Below are 21,628 nucleotides of genomic sequence, written 5' to 3'. Positions count from 1 at the left end.
TCTTCCCTTACCAGAATGGGAGAGTCCTTACTGGAACATCCTGGAAACTTCTCCATCCATTTTTCTTTCCTTCCCTGCCTAAACAATTTTAGGCACATGTGTGTCCAAAAGTGAATAAAAATGAGGTTGCTAGTGCCTCCCTCCCCTGTCACCTATTTCTATTTGATGGTCCTCTGTATCCCATTTATTACATGTTTTTATGCACTGTCAAGTTCATCCTCTGTCCCCTAACTTCTCTCTGCAGGACATCCCTTTCTAGTTTGGTTCATAATGATCTGCAGGGAAGAGCTGCCTTCAAACTCCTTTGCTCATCTCTTCTAATACCTCAGACTCTTGACCAATTTTACCATCTCAGGTTTCAGAGCCAGTAGAGAGCCCTGCCTCATCCTGAGCTGTTCATCCCCATTAGGTAGAGCTGGGGCCAACCACCACTATTTTCTGCCTTCCTATTCCTTCTTCTATGATTTTCTGGGTCCCTCAAGGTTGTGACAGAGCACTGGCATGGGTCCAACCAAGCCTTATGAGGAAACAATATAGGTCTAATCTTGGGACCCCCCACTTGTCCTAAGAGGGTGGGAGAAAAGGGTGAACAAATAAGGTTGACAGAAGCTGTCACAGATAACACTCTGGTTTAAAAATATTCGAGTGTGAGTAAACAGGACCTGAGTGGACAAGGGCTTTGGAAGGACAAGCAGGACCAGCAGAACATTCCAGATTGGGTGGGTGGAAAACTGGCAAAGAGACCTGAGCAAGAAGAAGAGAGGCCTTTGTCTCACAGACAAACCACAAAGCCAGGCATTGGAGTCAGAGAGGCAGCAGATGTCAGGCCTGCACACATCTTTGTGACTGGTCCCCTGGGTGATCTGTCTTCTTCTCTGTCCCTGTAAATAAAGTTTAGTTCTGATCACCACGAGCCTTAGGTATCACTGTGGTGACTCCCTGAAGCAGAGAGCCATGTTTATTTAAAAAGGGGATTTTCTTTAAGCAGAAAAAAGAAGGATGAATTACCTGGACAGAAAGCAACTCTGCAGAATAGTAAGACAGCACCAGTGTAATCAATATTTTTGCCATCTTTTTCCAACCCCATTCCCTTACCTTGCTATTTCTAGATGCGCCTGGAGAAGGATAGGTTCTCTGTCAACCTGGATGTGAAGCACTTCTCCCCAGAAGAACTCAAAGTTAAGGTGCTGGGAGATGTGATTGAGGTGCATGGCAAACATGAAGAGCGCCAGGTATGTAGCTTGTTTTTGGTTTTTGTTTTCTGCTCATTCATTCAGTGCATACTGTAATAGTCTAGGTAGTGCTATCAGCTTCGGAGGCTGGCTACATTCCAGTCCCAAGCCATAGCGGTCTGGATCAGGGGTTACAAATCAATGTCTGAAAAACTAAGTTAGGGATAGACCTATTGCTGTCATTACTGTTGTTATGGCCAGAGATGTGGCTTTTGTTTTATTTGATCGCCTTGGATGGGATAGTGGGATGCTGATGCCCCATTTAAGCCTGCGGTTCTGAATCTTGGCCACATTAGAATCACCAGGGGAACTTTCAAAAATCCTAATGCTCAGGCATACCCCAGATCAATTCAATCAGAATTTTTAGCGATGGGACCCAGGCACCAGCATTTTTTAAGGTAATTCTAATCTACAGTCAAGGTTGAGAACCACTGATTTAGGTATAGGGTTGTAAGACATCTAGTTGCTTTGCATGATTACATTAACTACATGTACCCTGAAGGCACTTGAGTTGTGACTTCTCTTTACTTGTGCAAGAATCCATGTTTCATCTTTAGTCCATCTTAATGCTGAACTACTTGGTTTGTCTAAATTTCAGAGCTGTGCTCAGTCTTTAGTCCCCCTGTAGCCTATGTGGAAATCAGTTAATGAGAGCCTGTTTGGTTACATGCTTGAGAGTCAGCAGGCATACGGGTTAAGGTCATCTACCCTTTGGGGGAATTCTGATGAGTGAAACAGCTTCTCATGACTTTGTAAGAGGGCTTTAAAATTGCTTCTTACCAATTAATGATAGCTCAGAACCTGTGCATCAACTAGTACAGTTTGTCCTTAGTAACATCCTCGAGCTGTTTCAATTTTGCTCATATGATTTAGATTTGGGTTATAGTCTCCTTGGATGGAGTCATTTTTTTTTTTCTTTTTTTTTTTTTTTTTTTTTAGCAGTAGTCCTATTGTTCTGGAACATTCTGGGACATTCCTGAAGAGTCAGGACAATTTCCGGGCTTCCTCAGGGACTCAGATTCTAAATGAGATTCCAAGTTCTGTAGGCCCAGCCAACATTGATCTAAACCTTTGGGAAATACCCCTAAACATATCTATGCCTCAGGGTTTGAAAAACAATGATGTGTTGGCCTGTTTCAGACTTCTCAGATTCTCACTGGCAGGAATGACTACCTAGGCAACTTCATCTTAGTTCCAAACCTGAAACGAAGAGTTATTTATTCTTCCTATGTTGTCATGGCATTTGGTCTCACCTAAGGGGAAATCAGGATGCCTGAGTTCTGGGCAGGTGATAATATTTCCTGTTTTTATCTCTCTGCCTCTTTCCTCATTCTCTTGGGTTAGGATGAACATGGTTTCATCTCCAGGGAGTTCCACAGGAAATATCGGGTCCCAGCTGATGTGGACCCTCTCACCATTACTTCATCCCTGTCATCTGATGGGGTCCTCACTGTGAATGGACCAAGGAAACAGGTCTCTGGCCCTGAGCGCACCATTCCCATCACCCGTGAAGAGAAGCCTGCTGTCACTGCAGCCCCCAAGAAATAGATGCCCTTTCTCAAATTGCATTTTTTAAAACAAGAAAGTTTCCCCACCAGTGAATGAAAGTCTTGTGACTAGTGCTGAAGCTTATTAATGCTAAGGGCAGGCCCAAATTATCAAGCTAATAAAATATCATTCAGCAACAGATAACTGTCTTGTGTTTGAATATTCCACATGCTTTTAAATAAACGTACAAATACCACAGATCCATTTATGATTGCATTATGATTTAGAGGGCGCCAGGGATTTTAGAGTCAGAATGACTGGCTTCACCATTTACTAATGGTATAAATTTAGGCAAGTTGCTTAACCTTTCCGGTCTTCAGGTTTTCCATTTATAACATGGGTTACTGAGTTGTGCAGAGCTATTATAGGAAGTAAATTAAGGAGAAGAAGCAGAAAAAGCCCCTGGCAGAGTTCAAGAAATATTAGTTACTTTCTCTCTGTCCTCTTTGATATTAGCCCTCAGTTTAAAGGACTGGAATAAATCTGAATGAACTCTGGATAATGCTATTTAAAAGCCCTTACTGCATCTCTAAAATTAATTACATCACCAGGGACGACATGGTGACCCTAATATTGTTTGACATTTTCCTATTGCTAAACATTGCCTTCAGCTGATTTACAGGAGCAAGAAATAGAACTTGGGTGATTATAACCTAACAAGCTCTGAGGTATAGTCTGAATCATTGGTCCCCAACCTTTTTGGCACCAGGGACTGGTTTTGTGGAAGACAATTTTTCCGTGGCCCCGGGGGAGCAGAGGATGGTTTCAGGATGATTCAAACATTAGATTCTCATAAGGAATGCACAACCTAGATCTCTCACATGTGCAGTTCACAGTAGGATTCTGCTCATATGAGAATTTAATGCCACCATTGATCTGAGAGGAGGCAGAGCTCAGGTTCACTCACCTCCTACTGTGCAGCCTGGTTCCTAATAGGCCACAGCCATGGTTCCTAATGGTCTCTATGGCCTAGGGGTTGGGGATCCCTAGTCTAAATTATCTAGCAAACACCTCTAACCTAAGGCCAGGAAATATCCAATTCAATGACCTACCACATAATACTTAAGTTTTAGAATTACAATTAATAACTGATCAATAAGTGGTTCTATTATTTAGCTTAAAGACATACCACTGTATAAAAAAAAAATCCCCCCCAACAAAAAGCAACCCTCCATTTCATTTCTGTGGGTCTGGACAAAACTTCTGATTCACTTGATAAACAGCACTGCTGTAGGTGATCTGGTATAAGTGTTTATTGACAACTCTTACTTTTTCTTTAGCAGCTTCCAGCTAATTTTTCATTTCTTGCAAAATCAGAAATGAGTCAGTCTGGGGGACTGACCAGGGTTTTGAAATATTCTACATGAAACAATTGCTCCAAATGTTTTTATGGCATAGAGGGAAACAACACATACTGGGGCCTATCAGAGGGTGAAAGGTGAGAGAAGGGCAAGAATTGGGAAAAATACCTAATGGATACTAGGCTTAATACCTGGGTTATGAAACAATCTGTATAACAAACCCCATGACACATGTTTACCTATGTGACAAAATGAAGGAAAAAAAAGGTCACAATGAGATACCACTGCGTCCCTATTAGAATGACTAAAATGAAAAATTGACTATTACAGAGTAAAACAAAAAATAAATAAATAAAATTAAAACTTAACAATAAAAAAAATTCATGGTGCAGGGGTGTGGAGGTAGGACGATACAAATTGCAAATCTATACAGGTTCAGAACGCTTTCTCTTAAAAAACAATTCCCTAATAGTCTGAAATGCTGTGATCTAGCCAGAAGTTTACAGCCAATTTTTGTGGCTCTGTAGCAGACTCTGTTGGTGCCTAACCAACAGCTATTTAACACCTTCAGCCTTGCCAATAGTACCCCACATCGGTTTATGTATACACTATATTCTTCCTAGCCATGTCCTTCAGAGAAGTGAACTTAAGCTCCAGCCACAGGAGGTCTATCTTGATTAGTCCAAACAAGCAGAGAAATTCTCTTCTTGATTTTCAAGATTAATTTTGAAAGAGCTATGACTCAATTACGGCAAATGAGACAGAAGGGAAGTCTGTTGGAGATGCTTCTAGAAAAAGTTTCTAAACTAAGAACAAGTTTCTAAAGGATTCAGAGAGAGAGAGAGAGAGATCTTTTTTTAATTTTTTTTCTTGCTCTGGATGTTGGAGCATGAGAACGTGATGCCTGGATTACTGTAGCCATTTTGAAAACGTGAGGGGGGCATTCATGATAGGCTGAGCACAAAGACAATAATCTCAGGTCCTTAATGGGTCAATGAATTGCTGAGTTAGCCAACTCTAGAGTTTCCCTACTTCAGGCTGTCTGATTATGTCTTGTTTTTGTTAATAATCTATTTTGATGTGGGTTTTCTGTTACTAGTAGGCAAAAACATCTGATATTATAAAGGCTGAATTAGATAGTACAAAATAACCGAATGCCTGGAAGCCATGTGTCAATTTTAATCATTTTAGTGAATTACCATTTCCCAAGCAATGATTGACTTGGTTTTAAATAAATCACAACTTTGACTATTAGATAATGAAATTTGTTTCAAACGTGTAGGATTACATTTTTTTGTTTATCATTACCATAAGTGTCTAAGTTAGACTAGTTCTTTATTGTTATTCTTTTCTAGATCACACCCTTTGCTGTGGCTATTCACAGCTACAATTTAGTACAGGACTACTCTAGTACAGTATATTTGAGGGGTTTTTTAGCTATATAGCTAGCTCATCCATGATTCTACTTCATTCCCTATATCTGAATTATGCCAGAAGTTTACTGAGGCAATTCTAGTTAGCATTTTTTTTTTAATATTAGCTAACATTTACTGAAAACTATATTAGTCTATTCTCACATTGCTGTAAAGAACTACCTGAGACTGTGTAATTTATGAAGAAAAGAGGTCTTCGGGAATTCAAATGGAGATATTCAATAGATAGTTGCATATTTATACCCAGTGTTCTGGAGACACATCTGGGATAGAAGCGTACGTTTAAAATTTGGAATCATATAGATAGGAGTTAAAGGCATAGGAGTGGATAGTGTCACCTGGGGGTAGAAAAGGAGGAGCAAAAGGGCCAGTCACAGAATCACTGGAAATGCAAACTTAAGGGATTGGCAGAGAAAAGTGAGCTCATAAAAGAGACCTAGTAATAATCAGAGAAATGAGAGAAAAACATGTTTAGCACAATGTCATAGAAACCAAGGGAATAAGATTTCAAGAAGTAAAAGGTGGGTGGTCAAGTGGATTATCAAATGCAAAATCTAAAAGTAACATGAGCTGAAGTATCCATTAGATTTGGTAAAACTTTCACTGTCATAGAAACACTTTTAGGAAACTGGTGGGTCAAAGAGGAAATGGGGGACGGACTTCTTGACAAGACAAGTAAGCTCATATCTGATGCAATCCCTCTGCTGTAAACACACAGCAATGGTAGAATTTTTAGAGTAGAAAAGATAAATGACAATACAGACAAATTAAATTATAAAATATTTAAATAAATAACATTTAGGAGGATGGGCCTATTAGACTCTAGATAGAAGAAGACAGTGGAAGCTGATGAGTTCAACTCCTACAGGGTAAAGGGACTAAAAGTGCTCAACCTAAGACAGAAGAAACAATTGGATCATGACTTAATGCCAGTGGCTGTGGTGGGATTTTCCCACTTGTGAAAGAAAGACAGAAAAATCCTGTCCATCTGCTTTCTGGGGTTATAGTTGAATAGAAACTGGGCTTAGTGAGGTGGAAAGACCAAGATATAGCCTCCTGAATTTACATATGATATCTTTTTTTTTTTTTCTGAGACGGAATCTTGCTCAGTTTCCCAGTCTGGAGGACAATGGCGCAATCTCAGCTCACTGCAACCTCCGCCTCCCAGGTTCAAGCGATTCTCCTGCCTCAGCCTCCCAGTAACTGGGATTACAGGTACCCACCACCACGCTCAGCTAATTTTTCTGAATTTTTAGTAGATACGGGGTTTCACCAGGTTGGCCAGGCTGGTCTGGAACCCCTGATCTCAAATGATCTGCCTGCCTCAGCCTCACAAAGTGCTGAGATCACAGGCATGAGCCATTGCGCCCAGCCTACATGTGATATGTTATAGCTCAGTGATAGCATCCAATATGACAGCAGGACAGTAGCCCCATTCATCATTATAAAATCCCATTTAGAACTGGGAAGGAGAGAGATGTAAGAAGCGTGTTGGAGGCAACTGCAAAACTACTAGAGAGTAAGGAGTGGTGGACATAGAACCAGAGAAATAAAGAAGGAAAAGCAAACTGAGAATCTATTAAAAACCAACATTCCAAACACATGAAGTAATCTCATAGTAAGAAAGACAGGCAACAATAAAATCAACAATAAGAAAAATGAAGGACCTTGGAACCCACCTATTCTTTTACTTTAAGAAAAAAACAAGTAATTGTTGCAGAGGTATTTTATATTTCTGTATTTTGCAGCCACCTTTTGGTAAGAAGCAGTTTTTTCAAATAAAAAAAATTTTCAATTAAAAATTAAAAAATTAAAATGAGGGGCTGGGAGCAGTGGCCCACACCTCTAATCCTAGTACTTTGGGAGGCTGACACAGGTGGATCACCTGAGGTCAGGAGTTCAAGACCAGCCTGGCTGACATAGTGAAACACCATCTCTACTAAAAATACAAAAGTTAGCCCAGCAAGGTGGCACATGCCTGTAGTCTCATCTACTCAGGAGGCTGAAGCAAATGAATTGCTTGAACCTGGGAGGCAGACATTGCAATGAGTTGAGATCGCACCAGGGCACTCTAGCCTGGGCAACAGAGTGAGACTCCTTCTCAAAAAGAATGGCGGGGGGAATAATTTTATTTAGAAAGGGCAAGAAATACTAAATTAAAACAAGCAGAATTTTAAAAGTGGATGGACATGAAAAAAACATTTAGATGTATTAGAAATTGATGTTATGAATGCTATAAGGAACAAAGTTACACATTTACAAATTGAAAGAAAGCTGAGGAATTCACTCAGAATACAGCAAATTAGGGGAAAATATTTTTTAAAATAAGAACAGTTAAGATATATGGAAGAGAAAATGAGAAACCAACATGTATCCAAATAGGTGCTTCTAAGAATTAATAGAGAAAATGATAAAGCTTTATTTGAAGAGATTTTTCAGAATTGAAGATGTGAGTCTTCAGATATTGGGCAGGATACATAATACTAAATATGCACTTAAATACATGATTGTGAAAATCCAGAACAATAAGGATCAGAAAAATTTTAAAAGATATGAGGACAAAAAGATGTATTAATTACAAATAAGTTACGATTAGATAGACAGCAGACTTCTCAGCATCAATAAAAATCAAAAGACAATAGAGTAATGGCTTCAAAGTACTGGTAGGGTAGAAATAGCTGTTAACTCACAGTTTTAGGTAAGTTATCATTCAAAGTAAAATATGCCACAAATGCAAAGGTGGCTCAATATTGGAAAATATCTCAATATAAATTTACTACATTAATAGACTAAAAGAAAATAAATCTTATGATTATCCCAACTAATGTGTGGTTCAGCTTCTCTATTTACATGGAGGGAAACTTCTGTTAGAAAATCAGAAATAAAAGAAATTTCCTCAAGTTGGTAAATACTATATAATAAAAACTTAGCACAAACATTATACTTACCAAAGAAAATTTAAATTCATTTTACTCCTTTGAATATCCTGAGCAAGACAAAGATGCCCATTATCACTCTTAATATTTAATATAGCAGTAAAGGTTCTGACCAATGCCGTAACAGAAGAAAAAACAAAGAAGAGGTGTAAGAATTGGCAGGATGGAGATGAAACTGTTATTATTTATAAATGATATAATAATCTGCCAAAACAACCTCAAAAGAATCAACAGACAGGCTGGGCATGATAGTTCATGCCTGCAATCCCAGCACTTTGGGGTGCTGAAGTGGGAGGATCGCATTACCTCAGGAGTTTGAGACCAGCCTGGGCAACATGGTGAAACTCTGTCTCTACTAAAAAAAATTAAAAAAAAAAATTAGTCAGGTGTGGTGGTGCACACCTGTAGTTGCAGGTACTTGGGAAGCTGAGGTGGGAGAATCATCTGAACCCAGGAGTTTGAGATTTGAGGCTGCAGTGAGCCAACATCACATCACTGCACTCCAGCCTGGGGAAATGGGAGTGAGGCCCTGTCTCAAAAAAAAAAAAAAAAAAAAAATCAGAATCAACAAGCTATTAGAACTAACAAGAGAGTTCAGCAAACTTGCAGAACACAATCTCAGATTATGGAATACTGTGCTGGTTATCTACTTCTGCATATCAAACTACCTGAAAATTTAGTGGCTTAAAACAACATTCATTTTATTCAGCCTTACTAGGTGGTTTCAGCTGCTAGATGGTCTCATCTACAGGGTTTTAAGTAAACTTTCATTCCTGATACCTTGGCACGGATGGTTGGAAAGCTGGGGCTCAGATGGGCTTCTCTCTCTGTCCACATAGTGTCAGGGTCTCTCTACAAGATCTCTCTAGCAGATAGACTTCTTATATGGTGGCTTCTCCAGGAAGGAGTGTTCCAAAAGATGGAAAGTAGGAGCTGCAAGGTTCTTAAGAAATTTACACAGTGTTTCTTTTGCCATAATTTTTTGACCAAAGCAGTTGCAAAGCCTTTCTACATTCAAAGGGAAGGGCACAGACCCCCCACCTCTTAGTGGAGGGAGAGTAAAGAAGTTTTTGGCCAACCTTAATCCTCCACAGGAGCTTACAGAGAGGGAGAAAATATATAAAATCATGAAAATTCACAAGGAATAATGGCATTAATAGCAATAATATACAAGGAACTCCTGAGAATCAGCAAGAAAAGGACAGCTATTCCAAATTAAAAAAAAAAAAAAAAAAGACTATGCATAGGACATTTATCCAAGTGGAAATCAAGAAGCCAACATGGATACAAAGGAATGCTGAAAATAACTGATAATCAACGAAATGCAAATCAAAGTAACAACAAGCTATCTCTTTACAACGGTGTTTCACAATATTGGTATTACCAGTATTTTGGGCCAGACAATTCTTTGTTGCGGGGGCTTGTCTGTACCTAGTAGGATATTTAGCAGCATCCCTGGTCTATACCCACTAGCTGCCAATAGACATCCCCCTTTGGAAAATAAAAAATATCTCTAGAAATTGCCAGTTATCTCCTGGGGGATAAAATCATCCCAGGTTGAGAACCATTGCTTTATACCTATCAGCCTGGCAAAAAATAGAAAGCTGGTTAATGTTGTTGTTGTTTTTTTTTTCTTGAGACAGAGTCTCACTCTGTCGCCAAGACTTAAGTGCAATGGTGCGATCTTGGCTCACTGCAACCGTGGCTTCCCAGGTTCAAGTGATTCTCCTGCTCCAGCTTTCCAAGTAGCTGGGACTACAGGCACGTGCCACCATGCCTGGCTAATTTTTGTATTTTTAGTACAGACAGGGTTTCACCATGTTGGTCAGGCTGGTCTCGAACTCTTGACCTAAGGTGATCCACCTGCCTTGGCCTCCCAAAGTGTTGGGATTACAGGTATGAGCCACCATGTTAATGTTAAGTGTTAGCAGAGATATGGCAACATAGGAAGCCTCAGGCCTTGTTGGTGGATGTGTGAGTGGCACAGCCATTCTTGAGAGCAACAGTCAAATTAAATGTAGACATACCTCAGGACTCACCAATTCAGCATGTGGGTAATTTACACAGGCCCACAAAGGAACATGTGTGAGGATGTTCTCTGCAGCTTTGTCTGATAATGGGGAGTTAGAGGCAAATTAAAATGTGGTGGCAGAATATTCTGTCCAATAATAGCAGACATATTTTTCTCAGTGCACATGAAACCTTCTACAGGACAGAGCACAAGTTAGGCCACAAAACAAGTTTTAACACAGTTTAAAAGACTGAAATCATACAAAGTATCTTTTCTGATCACAATGAAATAAAATTAGAAATCAATAACAGAAGGAAAAATGGAAAATTCACAAACTAAACAATACACTCTTAAACAACTACTGGATTTTAATTTCTTCTTTAGAAGAAATCACGAGGGAAATTGGAAAATACCTTGAGACAAATGAAAAAGGGAACACAGCTGAGTGCCGTGGCTTACCCCTATAATCCCAACACTTTGGGAGGCTAAGACAGGTGGATCACTTGAGCTCAGGAGTTCTAGACAAGCCTAGGCAAAATGGTGCAACCCTGTCTCTACAAAAAATACGAAAAAATAGCTATGCATGGTGGTGTGTGCCTAAAGTCCCAGCTACTCAGAGGGCTAAATGAAAGGGTCCCTTGTGTCCAGGAGGCCGAGACATCAGTAAGCTGTGTTTGCACCTCTCTCTCAAAAAAAAAAAAAAAAAAAAGAGAGAGAGAGAGGAGAAAAAGAGAGAGAGAGACCCTGTCTCAGAAAAAGAAAATAAAAGAAAGAGAGGCTGGGCACAGTGGCTCACGCCTATAATCCCAGCACTTTGGGAGGCTGAGGCGGGTGGATTACTTGAGGTCAGGAGTCCCAGACCAGCCTGGCCAACATGGTAACACTCAGTCTCTATAAAAATACAAAAATTAGCTGGGCATGGTGGCGCATGCCTGTAATCCCAACTACTCAGGAGACTGAGCCAGGAGAATCGCCTGAATCCTGGAGGTAGAGATTGCAGTGAGCCAAGATTGCGCCACTGCACTCCAGCCTGGGCAGCAGAGCGAGACTCTGTATCAAAAATGAAAGGAAGGAAGGGAGGAAGGAAGGGAGAGAGGGAGGGAAGGAGGGAGGGAGAGAACACAACATACCAAAACTTATGGGGTGCAGTAAAAGTAATACTAAACAGAACTGTATATCTGTAAACATATACAGTAAGTCCTCACTTAACACACACTGTCGATAGGCTCTTAAAATTCTAAGATCTGCTCCAAAATTAATTCAGTAAGATAGAGAAAGTAGAAGTAGATTAGTCATAAATAGTTGATGCTGGGTAATGATACAGGGAGTTCATTAGACTAGCCTGTCTACTTTTGTTTATGTTTTAAATTCTCTGTAATAATAATAAAAAAGTTGTTTGTTTATGTAGTTCTCAAGAAGGGATGCTCACTAGGGTCACAGCAAAGTTGCACTATTTGAGACTCTGATTACCTGGTTTATACCCAGAAAGCATCCAGCGAAACCTAGCCTAAGTTATGCTGGATTCTGCAGTCTTACCACAATGACTGAAGGAAAGGAAGAGCACAGTGGTTGTCGACTTGAGAGAAATAATTCCTTTTCTTTTCTTTTCTTTTTTTTTTTTTGAGACAGAGTCTTGCTCTGTTGCCCAGGCTGGAGTGCAGTGGCATGATCTCGGCTCACTGCAACCTCCACCTCCTGGGTTTAAGCGATTCGCCTCCCTCAGCCTCCCGAGTAGCTGATTACAGGCATGAGCCACCATGCCTGGCTAATTTTTGTATTTTTAGTAGAGACAGTGTTTTGCCACGTTGGTCAGGCTGGTCTCGAACTCCTGACCTCAGGTGATTCACCTGCCTCAGCCTCCCAAAGTGCTGGGATTACAGGCATGAGCCACCGCACCCAGCCAAAATAATTCTTTTTATGGACCTTGTACAACACCCCAAATGTAGAACTGAGTTGACATATTAAATTTGATGTTTAAATCGTGGTTAAAACAACAACAAAAAAAGGATAAAGATCATTTTCTGTGTTTTTTGCTTTATTTATTCACAGTGAAACTGTTACAGTGAGCTAAATTTTTAGTTGGGCTTTGAGTGTGCTCCCTCCTACATTTTACTCTGGAAAAGTGAAGTAGCTTATCATTTCTTAGAAACCTGGATGCTGGAATTAGCCAATATTAGGATCTTATACACATCCTGAGTGATGCTCGATTTGAGGCTTTGAATAGCTATTCATGTAAGTTGACTTTTCTGTGCATTTGTATCGAGGAGGATCCAGTTCAGGTTGATGTCCTGGGAACCAGTGAGGCTCTTGTTTAAATACTCAGGGAAGGAAAAAAGGGAAGGAAAGACAAAACAGTCAACAAGAAGGAGTTTTAGTAACTGATCTTGCTCTTATTTCTAGGGACTAGACAATAAGTTCTGTTAAAATTGAAGAAAACAACTGTTTACTCATTCATTTACTTAGTCGCCTTTTTTTTTTTTTTGAGATGGAGTCTCTGTCACCCAGGTGGGAGTGCAGCAATGTGATTTCTGCTCACTGAAACCTCCACCTCTCGGGTTCCAGTGATTCTCCTGCCTCAGCCTCCCGAGTAGCTGGGACTACAGGCATGCACCACCGCACGCAGCTAATTTTTGTATTTTTTTAGTGGAGATGGGGTTTCATGTGTGGTCTGGAACTCCTGACCTCAAGTGATCTCTTGCCTCAGCCTCCCCAGGTGCTGGGATTAGAGGCGTGAGACACTGCGCTCAGCCTCACTTATTCACCTACTCAGTTTACTTTTATTTGAGTTCCTTCTATGTGCCAGTCACTGAGTTAGGTTCTCAAAATGTAAGAATTAGAAAAGACAGTCTACGTACTATGTGTTGAACGTGGCATTTTGTTGTTGTAGCTTGTATCATATGTTGTTTCAAAGTAGTGTCCAAACTGGAAAGAAAAATTAACAGATTAAGAATCTAAGTACAGCTAACATTAGGAAATAAAGATCAATATGACATGAATTCTCATGGACTGTCATATTTCAGATGGACTTGAGGTCTATGGTGTTAGTCTATATCCTTCTAACTTTCATATCTTTTGTATGTTTGTTTGTTTAGGAGAGATTTAAGCACAAGACACAGATAAATGACAAGTCTGATAGGCCAAGACCAGGGGAAAAGCTAGCCTAAGTCAGAAGACATTATTAATTTCTGCAGATGAACAGATAAAGTCCAAACAGAAGTAAGAGAAAAGGAGGACTGCCCATCCTTTTGAAACCTTACAGATAATAAAATATTCAACTTGACAGTAAAGTGGCATAGGTGGTTCAGCTGTGGACAGCTCCCCTGCCCCAACCACTTCACTGAGAGATCTCTGCACTGGAAGTTATTACATCCCTGCATTTCAAATGGCCACTGCATTTCTTTTGCTAACAGAACGAAACAAACAGACAAACAAAAAAGACAATGTCAGATTACCTGGGAAGGCAAGGGTTTGGGCTGCACGACATTCCTCAGGTCATATCTTTCCTGGTTCCAGTTGCCCATCAGGGTACAGTTTGAATAGGTATTCTCATTAGTGGTGCATCTCCATCCATACTGGAAAAACTTGGACGTACTATTCCAATCTGTCCACACTTCACCATGGCCATCTGCATTAATGAGGCTGCCACAGTGTGGGTTTGTGAGAAAACAGGTGAGGTTCTGTCTCTGGGAAAAGACAAGAATAGAAAAGCTTATTGAACAAACCAGAAAACAGGAAAAGCATTCTTTCTCACCCTTGTTTTACACAGCCAGGTATAACACAAGCACACCTTAGATCCAGGCTTTGTTATGGTTCTGTTTCTTTCTCTCTAAGTCCTGGAACCCTTTGATCTTTTCTCTCAATCAGCAACAGTGGATGACTATATAGATTAAATCCATACCCCTGCTCCCCAGAACCCGTGAAAAGACAGGAAAAACTTCAGTATTCCCAATACAATATGGAGAATTAGCTAAATTTTTAGGTAATTTTGAGATGTAGGCATTTAGGGACTAAGGACACTGCTACAGTCAAAGAGAAGAGAAAGAAATGAGAGTTGAATAACTAGGTAACACAATAAATGAGTAATAAATGATCATTTCCTTCCTTCTAGCTCAAATGATGCCTTCCCTGAAGTTAGCTTGTTTTTATCTCACATAAAACTTTATCTTCATATCTTTCCCTGTATTTATAACTTTATACCATATATTGGAGTTTTTAAAGTCTGTGTTATATCTCCCATACTGAGCTGTATGCCCCTAAAGGACAGGATCTGTTTTATTCATTATTGTACCCTGTCCTTCTGCCTGTCCTCCCCAATTAATCTGGTTTGCATATACCAGATAACCAATGTCTGATTTCATTTTTTATAAGGTAAAAGCTCAATCTTCCTTTTTTCCCCAAAATGTAAGTCTGGTCCCCTGGCTTAGGAATAAGGTAATTACCTTCCCTGAAGAAGAGTAACTTGATGTTGAGTAGGTTGAGCTACTTGAAGATTTCTTAGGAGAGTGACAGAAATCCTTATTTGGCTGTTCCATGTTCTTTAAAGATGTCACCAAACCTGGCTTTCCTAGTTCTCCAAAGAAAGAATCACCCAGATTACCATGGGCAAGTGGCCATGTTTGGGAGTCACCACCCACTTGCCTTTGCACAGGCAGAAACAAAGCCAATAATGTGGCATTGAGAATGACATCTCAGGTAACTACCCTCATACAATCTGCCTTTGTGAAGACAGGTGCATGCACTGATGTTATCAAACAACATGATGACCAGAGTAGCTGGTCCCACAAAGACCAATAGGCCTGGTACTCAGACTGGAGATCTAGGTGTCACTGTCTCTAGGGCTGGAATGACAGACATCACCACCCACTCAGTTGTCCAAGCCAGAAGCCTGGAGCTTATCTTTGACTCTGACTTGTGTTTAATATTCATCCAATCACTAGGTCTTCATCCAATCACTAGGTCTTCATCCAATCACTAGGTCTTGTTGATTTTTGAATCAGACCACTATCCACCATTCCTACTGGCAAACGTCAATTCAAATCACCGTCAGTCTTGTCTCCATTATTGCAGCTGCCTCTTGTCTTATCCTGCCATCCGCCTTGTTTCTCTCCAAACCTTTCTCCATAGGAAAGCAGAATTTTTCAAAATCAAAGTATAATTGTATCATCTTCTTATTTAAAATCTTTCAGTGGCTTTCCATGGTTTTCAGAATAAGGTTCAGCCTGCGAAAATAGCTTACAACAGAACAGAAAACCAAATACAGTATGTTCTTGTTACTGAAAGGGGTCCTGATCCAGATCCCAAGAAAGGGTTCTTGGATCTCATGCAAGAAAGAATTCAGGGTGAATCCCTAAAGTGAAAAGAAGTTTAAGAAAGTAAAGGAATAAAGAATGGCTACTCCATACACAGATCAGCTCTGAGGGCATCTGGTTGCCCATATTGTGGTTGTTGATTATACACTAAACGAGGGGCAGATTATTCATACCTCCCTTTTTTAGACCATATAGGCTAACTTCCAGACATTACCATGGCATTTGTACACTGTCATGATGCTGGTGGGAGTATAGCAGGGAGCACGACCAGAGGTCACTCTCATTGCAATCTTGGTTTTGATGGATTTTAGCTGGCTTCTTCACTGCAACCTGTTTTATCAGTAAGGTCTTTATGACCTGTATCTTGTGCTGAGCTTTCTCATCCTATGACTAAGAATGCCTTAACTTACTGGGAATGCAGCCCATGTCTTAGCCTTATTTTGCCTAGCCCCTATTCAAGATGTAGTTGCTCTGTTTTAAACACCTCTGACATTCTCACTTATAAATGTGAGCTAAATATTGAGTACACATGGACCTAAACATGGAAATAACAGACACTGCAGACTACTAACTAGAGTAGGGAGGAAGGGGTAGTGCGGGTTGAAAAACTATTAGGTGCAATATACCAATGTAACAAACCTGCAACCTACCTGGGTGCAATATATCCACGTAACGAACCTGTACATGTACCCCCATATCTAAAATAAAAGTTTAATATTATTTTTTAAAGGCTTACAATGCTCCCTATGACCCGGCCCTTGCCTAACTCTTCCGTCTCATCTGTTACTCACTCTCCCTTCAACTGTGTTTCAGCCAAACTCAACTATTCTGTTTCTCCATCATGCTTTTACATATACTGTTCCTTCTGCCTCTTCACGCCTCTTGACCCAGTTAAGGGGCACTTTTACCCTCTTAGCTTTCAACTCGGGTTCACCTCATCCAAGGAGTCTTTGACCCACTTTGCCCAAAATCTTGGTAAAGTTCTCCTTCTGTGTGCTCCCACAGCACGCTGAATCACTTCACGCATAGCACACACCCTACCATATCAGAGTTGCCTCTTTTGCTCTGTGCATTCCCCACCAGACTATAGGCTCAGTGAAATCATAGGTCATATCTTGTTCATCCATGTATCTTAACCACCCTCAGTGGCCTGGCACGTAACAGGCCCTGAATAATCTTTTTTGAATGGACAGAAGATAGCAGATTGAAGCACCTGGAGAAGTCTTGAGCAGCAGAGACACTGGGATGCAGCCATTTCGGACGAGATGAAAAAGGTTTCAAAATCCTCTGCGTCTGGGGCATGCGAGACACAATACAACCTCTCCTTGGCCTCAGCCTGGCCCCGTTTCTTTCACTCAGAACTCTCCTCACACCCCAGCGTAGTGACTGCTTGTGACCTCATGCAGGTGTGATGAAGTCGCTCAAGGCCATGCTCTGGGCTGAAGGCACTTTGATCTTCCTGAAGGGGTGAAAGGGCGAGGGGACAGGTGAGTGGGTGTCCTGCTTTTGAGCTCATAGTTATTATCCTCCCTGGGAGTCGGTGCACCAGTTCATCTAGACAACCGGACGCCATGAGTACGTTATCAACTAGTGACGGGTGAAGCGGGGGCAGGCAGAAATCCGCGAAGGAAGTGACGTAAAACGAGCGCCACAGAGAACGCGAGCCGGGAACCCAAGGAGGCCATGGCCCCTCGGCGCCTCCTGTTGGTTGGGGAGGGGAATTTCTCCTTCGCCGCCGCTTTGAGCGAGACCCTGGATCAGAGAACTCGTCTTACCGCCACCTGCCTCCAGCTCCCGGCCGAGTTGGATCGGGATCCGGTGGCCCGGGAGAATCTGCAGTGCCTGCGTGAGCGAGGTAGCGAGACCCCGCCTCTACGAAGCCCCGCCCAGCTGCCGGCACGTCCCAAAGTGGAAAGGGTGGGGGCGTGGGGTTGTAACACACACGGAGATTGTTCTTGATCGTCCCACGGATTTTCACATAAAGCCGGCTTTGTGCCCAGACGGGCTGGTCTGCACGGTTTAAGTTAGGAAGAGTTTTTCTGTTCCACGCATTAAGACATCCTCCTGTCTATATTTTGCGCCCCCAAACTATCTTTGCCAGGTATTGACGTACGTTTCGGCGTCGACTGCACCCAGCTGTCAGATGTCTTTGAACTGCACGACAGGGAATTTGATCAGATTTATTTCAACTTTCCGCACTGTGGACGCAAAGCTGGCGTAGCTAAGAATAGGGAACTGCTTGCCAAGTTTTTCCAAAGGTGAGGAAAAGAGAGCCCTCACAAGTAAAATGTTTAAGATGTCCATATATAGTTACTGCACCCAAACATAAGGCACACGTGTAAGCTACTATATGTGTAGAAGAGAATAAAAAGCCCCAAAGGAACCCCAATTTAGTTGGAAAGACAGATATATAAACCCTAAATGCTAAATGAAAGTACAAATAGTGTATTCTTGGGCGTGTAAAAGAAGATCATTTATTTTTGATAATGCAAAATAATGAGAGCCATATAGTCTAATGGCTAAGAACGTGCACTTAGAAGCCAGACTGCCTGGATTCAAATTCCACTGAAGAGTTATTTTAAGCAAGCTTACTTAATCTTTACATGCTTCTGTTTCCCCAACTGTAAACTAGGGATATTAATAGTAATTAACTAGGCCAGGCGTGGTGGCTCACGCCTGTAATCTCAGCACTTTGGGAGGCTGAGGTGGGCAGATCACCTGAGGTCAGGAGTTTGAGACCAGCCTGGCCAATGTGTTGAAACCCTGCCTCTACTAAAAATACAAAAATTAGCCAGGCGTGGTGGCACGCCCCAGTAGCCCTAGCTACCTGGGAGGCTGAGGCATGAGAATCGCTTGAACTCAGGAGGTGGAGGTTGCAGTGAGCTGAGATTGTGCCACTGCACTCCAGCCTGGGCAACAGAGGGAGACTGTATCCCCCCACCTCCAAAAAAAAGTAACTAACAGCCTCCCTCATAAAATTATTGCGAACTTAAAACCGTGCTTTACATGATTATACCACAAGATATGATACTATTGGAGGTGTCCGATGGGGCATAGCTGTCAGTAAACTTTTGACAGACGCAGTATTTTAAGCTAGTATTTGGATTGCAATAGGGCAGTGAAAAGAATTTTCTAAATGGGAAGAAACAGCCTAAGCAGTGAATCATGTATAGGAACTGTGCAGATATTGACCTTTCTATGACATACAGATGAACAACACAAATGCAAAGCAGACCCTGGTCAGCCAATAGTATCCATTAGTGGGTTGAACATTTAATTTACATTTGCATTTACTTCCAGCTACTTTCTTTGTATTTTGGGGGTCTAATAGATTTTTGTACTTAGGTATGATTAGATTTTAATTATTGCACAGGCAAACCATGTGTATGTTGCCAACTCCTGTGGTAATTTCCACTTGTTTATGATAATTAGTTGGTGTTTCTTTTCTCCCTATTAGCTGTGCAGATGTTCTTGCAGAGGAAGGAGAAGTCCACGTGGCATTATGTAGAGGACAAGGTGGAACTCCTGTGGATAAGCCCCAAAGAGAATGGCATAACAGCTGGCAAGTGGTTGCCATGGCAGCCTTGGGTGGGCTCATTTTAAGTGATGTGTATCCATTCAGCTGTAAAGCTGTGCCAGGGTACAAGTGTACTGGATATAGGTAGGTAATAGCATAGGTCTAAACCTTCTGCTTTTTCATTTGTCTCACTAATGATAACAAAATCTCATAGACAGACTTATAGGCCCTGCCAATTAACTGTTTCAGTCTCTAAAAATACTTGTTTATATTAATAATAACAGACTTCATATTGGTGTCTATTTTGCAAGGAGTCAAGATAAGTCCTTTCATGTAGAAGGCGCTTTGAACCATATCTTCACCAGGAGCTTACCCTTTGAAGATTCTCAACCCAGAATCTTCAGGATCAAACTGGGTAACCAGTGGTTTTCCTTTCGAGAACCAGAAGCACTTGTAGGAAAGTTGAACAGGTAACTGGAAATCACTTTCATCTCCAGTTGTATCCTGATTGTCTTGATGGCAACCATATATTGAATGGATGGTACATAAATTGTTAGTGATGTTGGTGCTATGTTTATCTGTCAGCCTGCCCTCCTTAAGCTTCTTTAGAATTAAAAATTGTCATATTTTCTGATATATTGTAGGGATGGTGGCTGTCAGAGTTCTGAAATACCTATCTCTTTCTCCTTATGGTAGATGATTTCATTGTTTCCTTTCAAGATCATTTTAAGAATAATTCTTTTGTATCCAGCTATTTGTGTTTTAATTCTAGCTACATTATAATTATTTACTGTTTTAAGTTAGAAAAATTATTTTTGTATGTGTTTAAACAGGGGTTTCCTGGAAGCACCTTCATGTCATCCTATCAAAACCATAAATGAGAAACTCATTGCTGAATTAGGCAAAGCTTTCCCTCTAAAAAGGCTGAAGTGTTCCTTCCCTTTGCTGCCACAGGAAGGTGCCAGTGTTCTTCCTTTCTGGAATTGTGACTTTCTATCAGCTGCTTTTTGGATTAGTCTCCATGAAGATAACTCAAATTCTGAGTCCCTGACTGGTGGGACATCACAAGATGTGGAAGACTTTCTAGTGTCATTTTCAGAACTTAGCCTTCCCAAGAATCCTGGAAGAGATGGTAAAGAAGAAGCTTGTGAAGGAATCTGTGGCCAAGCTAAGGTCTGCCTTAGACCTTCTCTCCTAGTTCATGTTCAGGATATTATCGAAGTACCAGACTTCCTCTCAGGTTCTCTGTACATCCTCAGTGGACCTGTCTTTCAGAAGTGCCACATTTTGCCTTTCACAATGCCAGCATTTCATGAGACTTTATTTATCCTTGGATTTAATAAAAATCTGAAGGATGGCTGTCTTCAATCACTGCTGGATCATCTGAAGGGCATTGTAGATAGCCTGCTGACTCAGACATCACCAGAGATCTCTAAGCTGAGCAGTTTAGTTGAATTTGTCCTTCAGTCAAATGGAAAGGATTATAGGATTCATGTAAAGACTGATAATTTTAGCCCAGATTGTACTGAGGATCTAATTATTGGGTCTGTTACCACATCTGCAACAAGCATTATACATAAAGACCAGTGTTTTGTGTTTGTGTCTATGAACTTGGACTTACTAGCCATGCTTGTCTGGTGTATCTGTGACTGGAGAATGTTGTGGACGTTTGATAACCGTTTCCTGAAAAATTTCATCCCTGGGAAAATAGAACCCTTTAAAAGTCATTCTCTGTATCCTCCATGTTATGTCCATGATATTAGTTTTTGGATAGATGAGAAGAAAGGATTTGATGAACTAGAGTTTCACACTGTGGCCCGAGCAGTGTCCCAGGACACTGTTATATCCATACAGTTTCTTAGCCGTTATCAGCATCCAAAGACTCAACAGGTCAGTCTCTGCTATAGATTGACCTACCAGACCTGTGACAAGGCCCTCACCCAGCAGCAGGTAGCATCAATGCAGTCCCAGTTTAGGAAGGAGATTCAACAATGCCTATATGTTACACCTCGGTAGTTTAAATTCTTTTCTACAGTGTGATCCTACATTGGGGGGGATGTGGAGGAAAATGACCAACTTCTAACCAGTACTCCTTTCTGGATTTTTTTAAATCTTTTACTTTGTGACCATAGCTGCTGTTGGTTGATCCTAAAGATACCTTGACTCTGTCACTTAAACTTATAGATTATAATGTGATTGGTGACATTTGGAGTTGTGCAATATTTTGGTCTTGAGAAGTGACTGAAACAATAAGCAAAACAGCATTTTGTACTCTAGATGCTCTATTGCTGAAGAAGGCTGTAGAACTTAGGAGTCTCATTAAATATACATATGTTTTCCA

General features: G+C 40.9%; 3 protein-coding genes across 15 annotated transcripts in view; 2 read left to right on the top strand and 1 right to left on the bottom strand.

The window, feature by feature from the left end:
• Positions 1 to 2,984, top strand: part of CRYAB (crystallin alpha B) — a 14,557-nt gene extending 11,573 nt beyond the window's left edge. For 4 of the 5 annotated variants that reach the window (XM_012470569.2, XM_012470566.3, XM_064375405.1 and 1 more), the window contains exons 3-4: positions 1,110 to 1,232; positions 2,577 to 2,984. In XM_012470569.2, coding sequence (XP_012325992.1) covers positions 1,110 to 1,232; positions 2,577 to 2,780 — 327 coding nt within the window. In that variant the 3' untranslated portion in view covers positions 2,781 to 2,984. Of the gene's footprint in view, positions 1 to 695; positions 720 to 1,109; positions 1,233 to 2,576 lie in introns of those variants that run through there. The other variant, XM_021671124.2, reaches the window with a different exon arrangement.
• The window catches only part of LOC105729625 (heat shock protein beta-2), a 20,161-nt gene extending 2,529 nt beyond the window's left edge, over positions 1 to 17,632 (bottom strand). Inside the window, exons 1-8 of one of the 8 annotated variants that reach the window (XM_064375404.1) lie at positions 16,984 to 17,632; positions 16,421 to 16,468; positions 15,503 to 15,573; positions 14,901 to 15,025; positions 13,914 to 14,144; positions 13,317 to 13,383; positions 10,478 to 10,560; positions 745 to 881 (exon numbers count right to left, since the gene is read on the bottom strand). In XM_064375404.1, coding sequence (XP_064231474.1) covers positions 745 to 881; positions 10,478 to 10,560; positions 13,317 to 13,383; positions 13,914 to 14,144; positions 14,901 to 15,025; positions 15,503 to 15,573; positions 16,421 to 16,468; positions 16,984 to 17,072 — 851 coding nt within the window. In that variant the 5' untranslated portion in view covers positions 17,073 to 17,632. The other 7 variants (XM_012470560.3, XM_012470559.2, XM_012470561.2 and 4 more) reach the window with 7 other exon arrangements.
• On the top strand, positions 16,313 to 21,628 carry FDXACB1 (ferredoxin-fold anticodon binding domain containing 1). Of its 2 annotated transcripts, none has more exons than XM_064375403.1 (5): positions 16,313 to 17,625; positions 17,872 to 18,028; positions 19,228 to 19,332; positions 19,599 to 19,757; positions 20,121 to 21,628. In XM_064375403.1, the coding sequence occupies exons 1-5, from the start codon at positions 17,454 to 17,456 to the stop codon at positions 21,301 to 21,303; spliced, it is 1,776 nt and encodes a 591-aa protein (XP_064231473.1). In that variant the 5' UTR covers positions 16,313 to 17,453; the 3' UTR covers positions 21,304 to 21,628. The 2 variants fall into 2 exon arrangements, with proteins under 2 accessions (XP_064231473.1, XP_012325979.2); XM_012470556.2 differs by having other exon boundaries at positions 19,228 to 19,431.

The sequence above is a fragment of the Aotus nancymaae genome, unplaced genomic scaffold (genome assembly GCF_030222135.1).
Source record: "Aotus nancymaae isolate 86718 unplaced genomic scaffold, 86718_ANA_hifiasm-v0.15.2.pri h1tg000012l, whole genome shotgun sequence".
NCBI classification, from domain to species: Eukaryota; Metazoa; Chordata; class Mammalia; order Primates; family Aotidae; genus Aotus; species Aotus nancymaae.
The sequence above is the reverse complement of the archived record's forward strand: the minus strand, read 5'-3'. Positions and strand labels throughout refer to the sequence as shown.

What these genes read in the sequence shown, in the direction of transcription:
- FDXACB1 (XM_012470556.2), top strand. Translation starts at nt 17,454, where the DNA reads ATGGCCCCTCGGCGCCTCCTGTTGGTTGGGGAGGGGAATTTCTCCTTC. An exon ending in TACAAGTGTACTGGATATAG is followed by an intron (nt 19,432 to 19,598) that starts GTAGGTAATAGC and finishes CTATTTTGCAAG; the next exon opens with GAGTCAAGATAAGTCCTTTC. An exon ending in CTTGTAGGAAAGTTGAACAG is followed by an intron (nt 19,758 to 20,120) that starts GTAACTGGAAAT and finishes GTGTTTAAACAG; the next exon opens with GGGTTTCCTGGAAGCACCTT.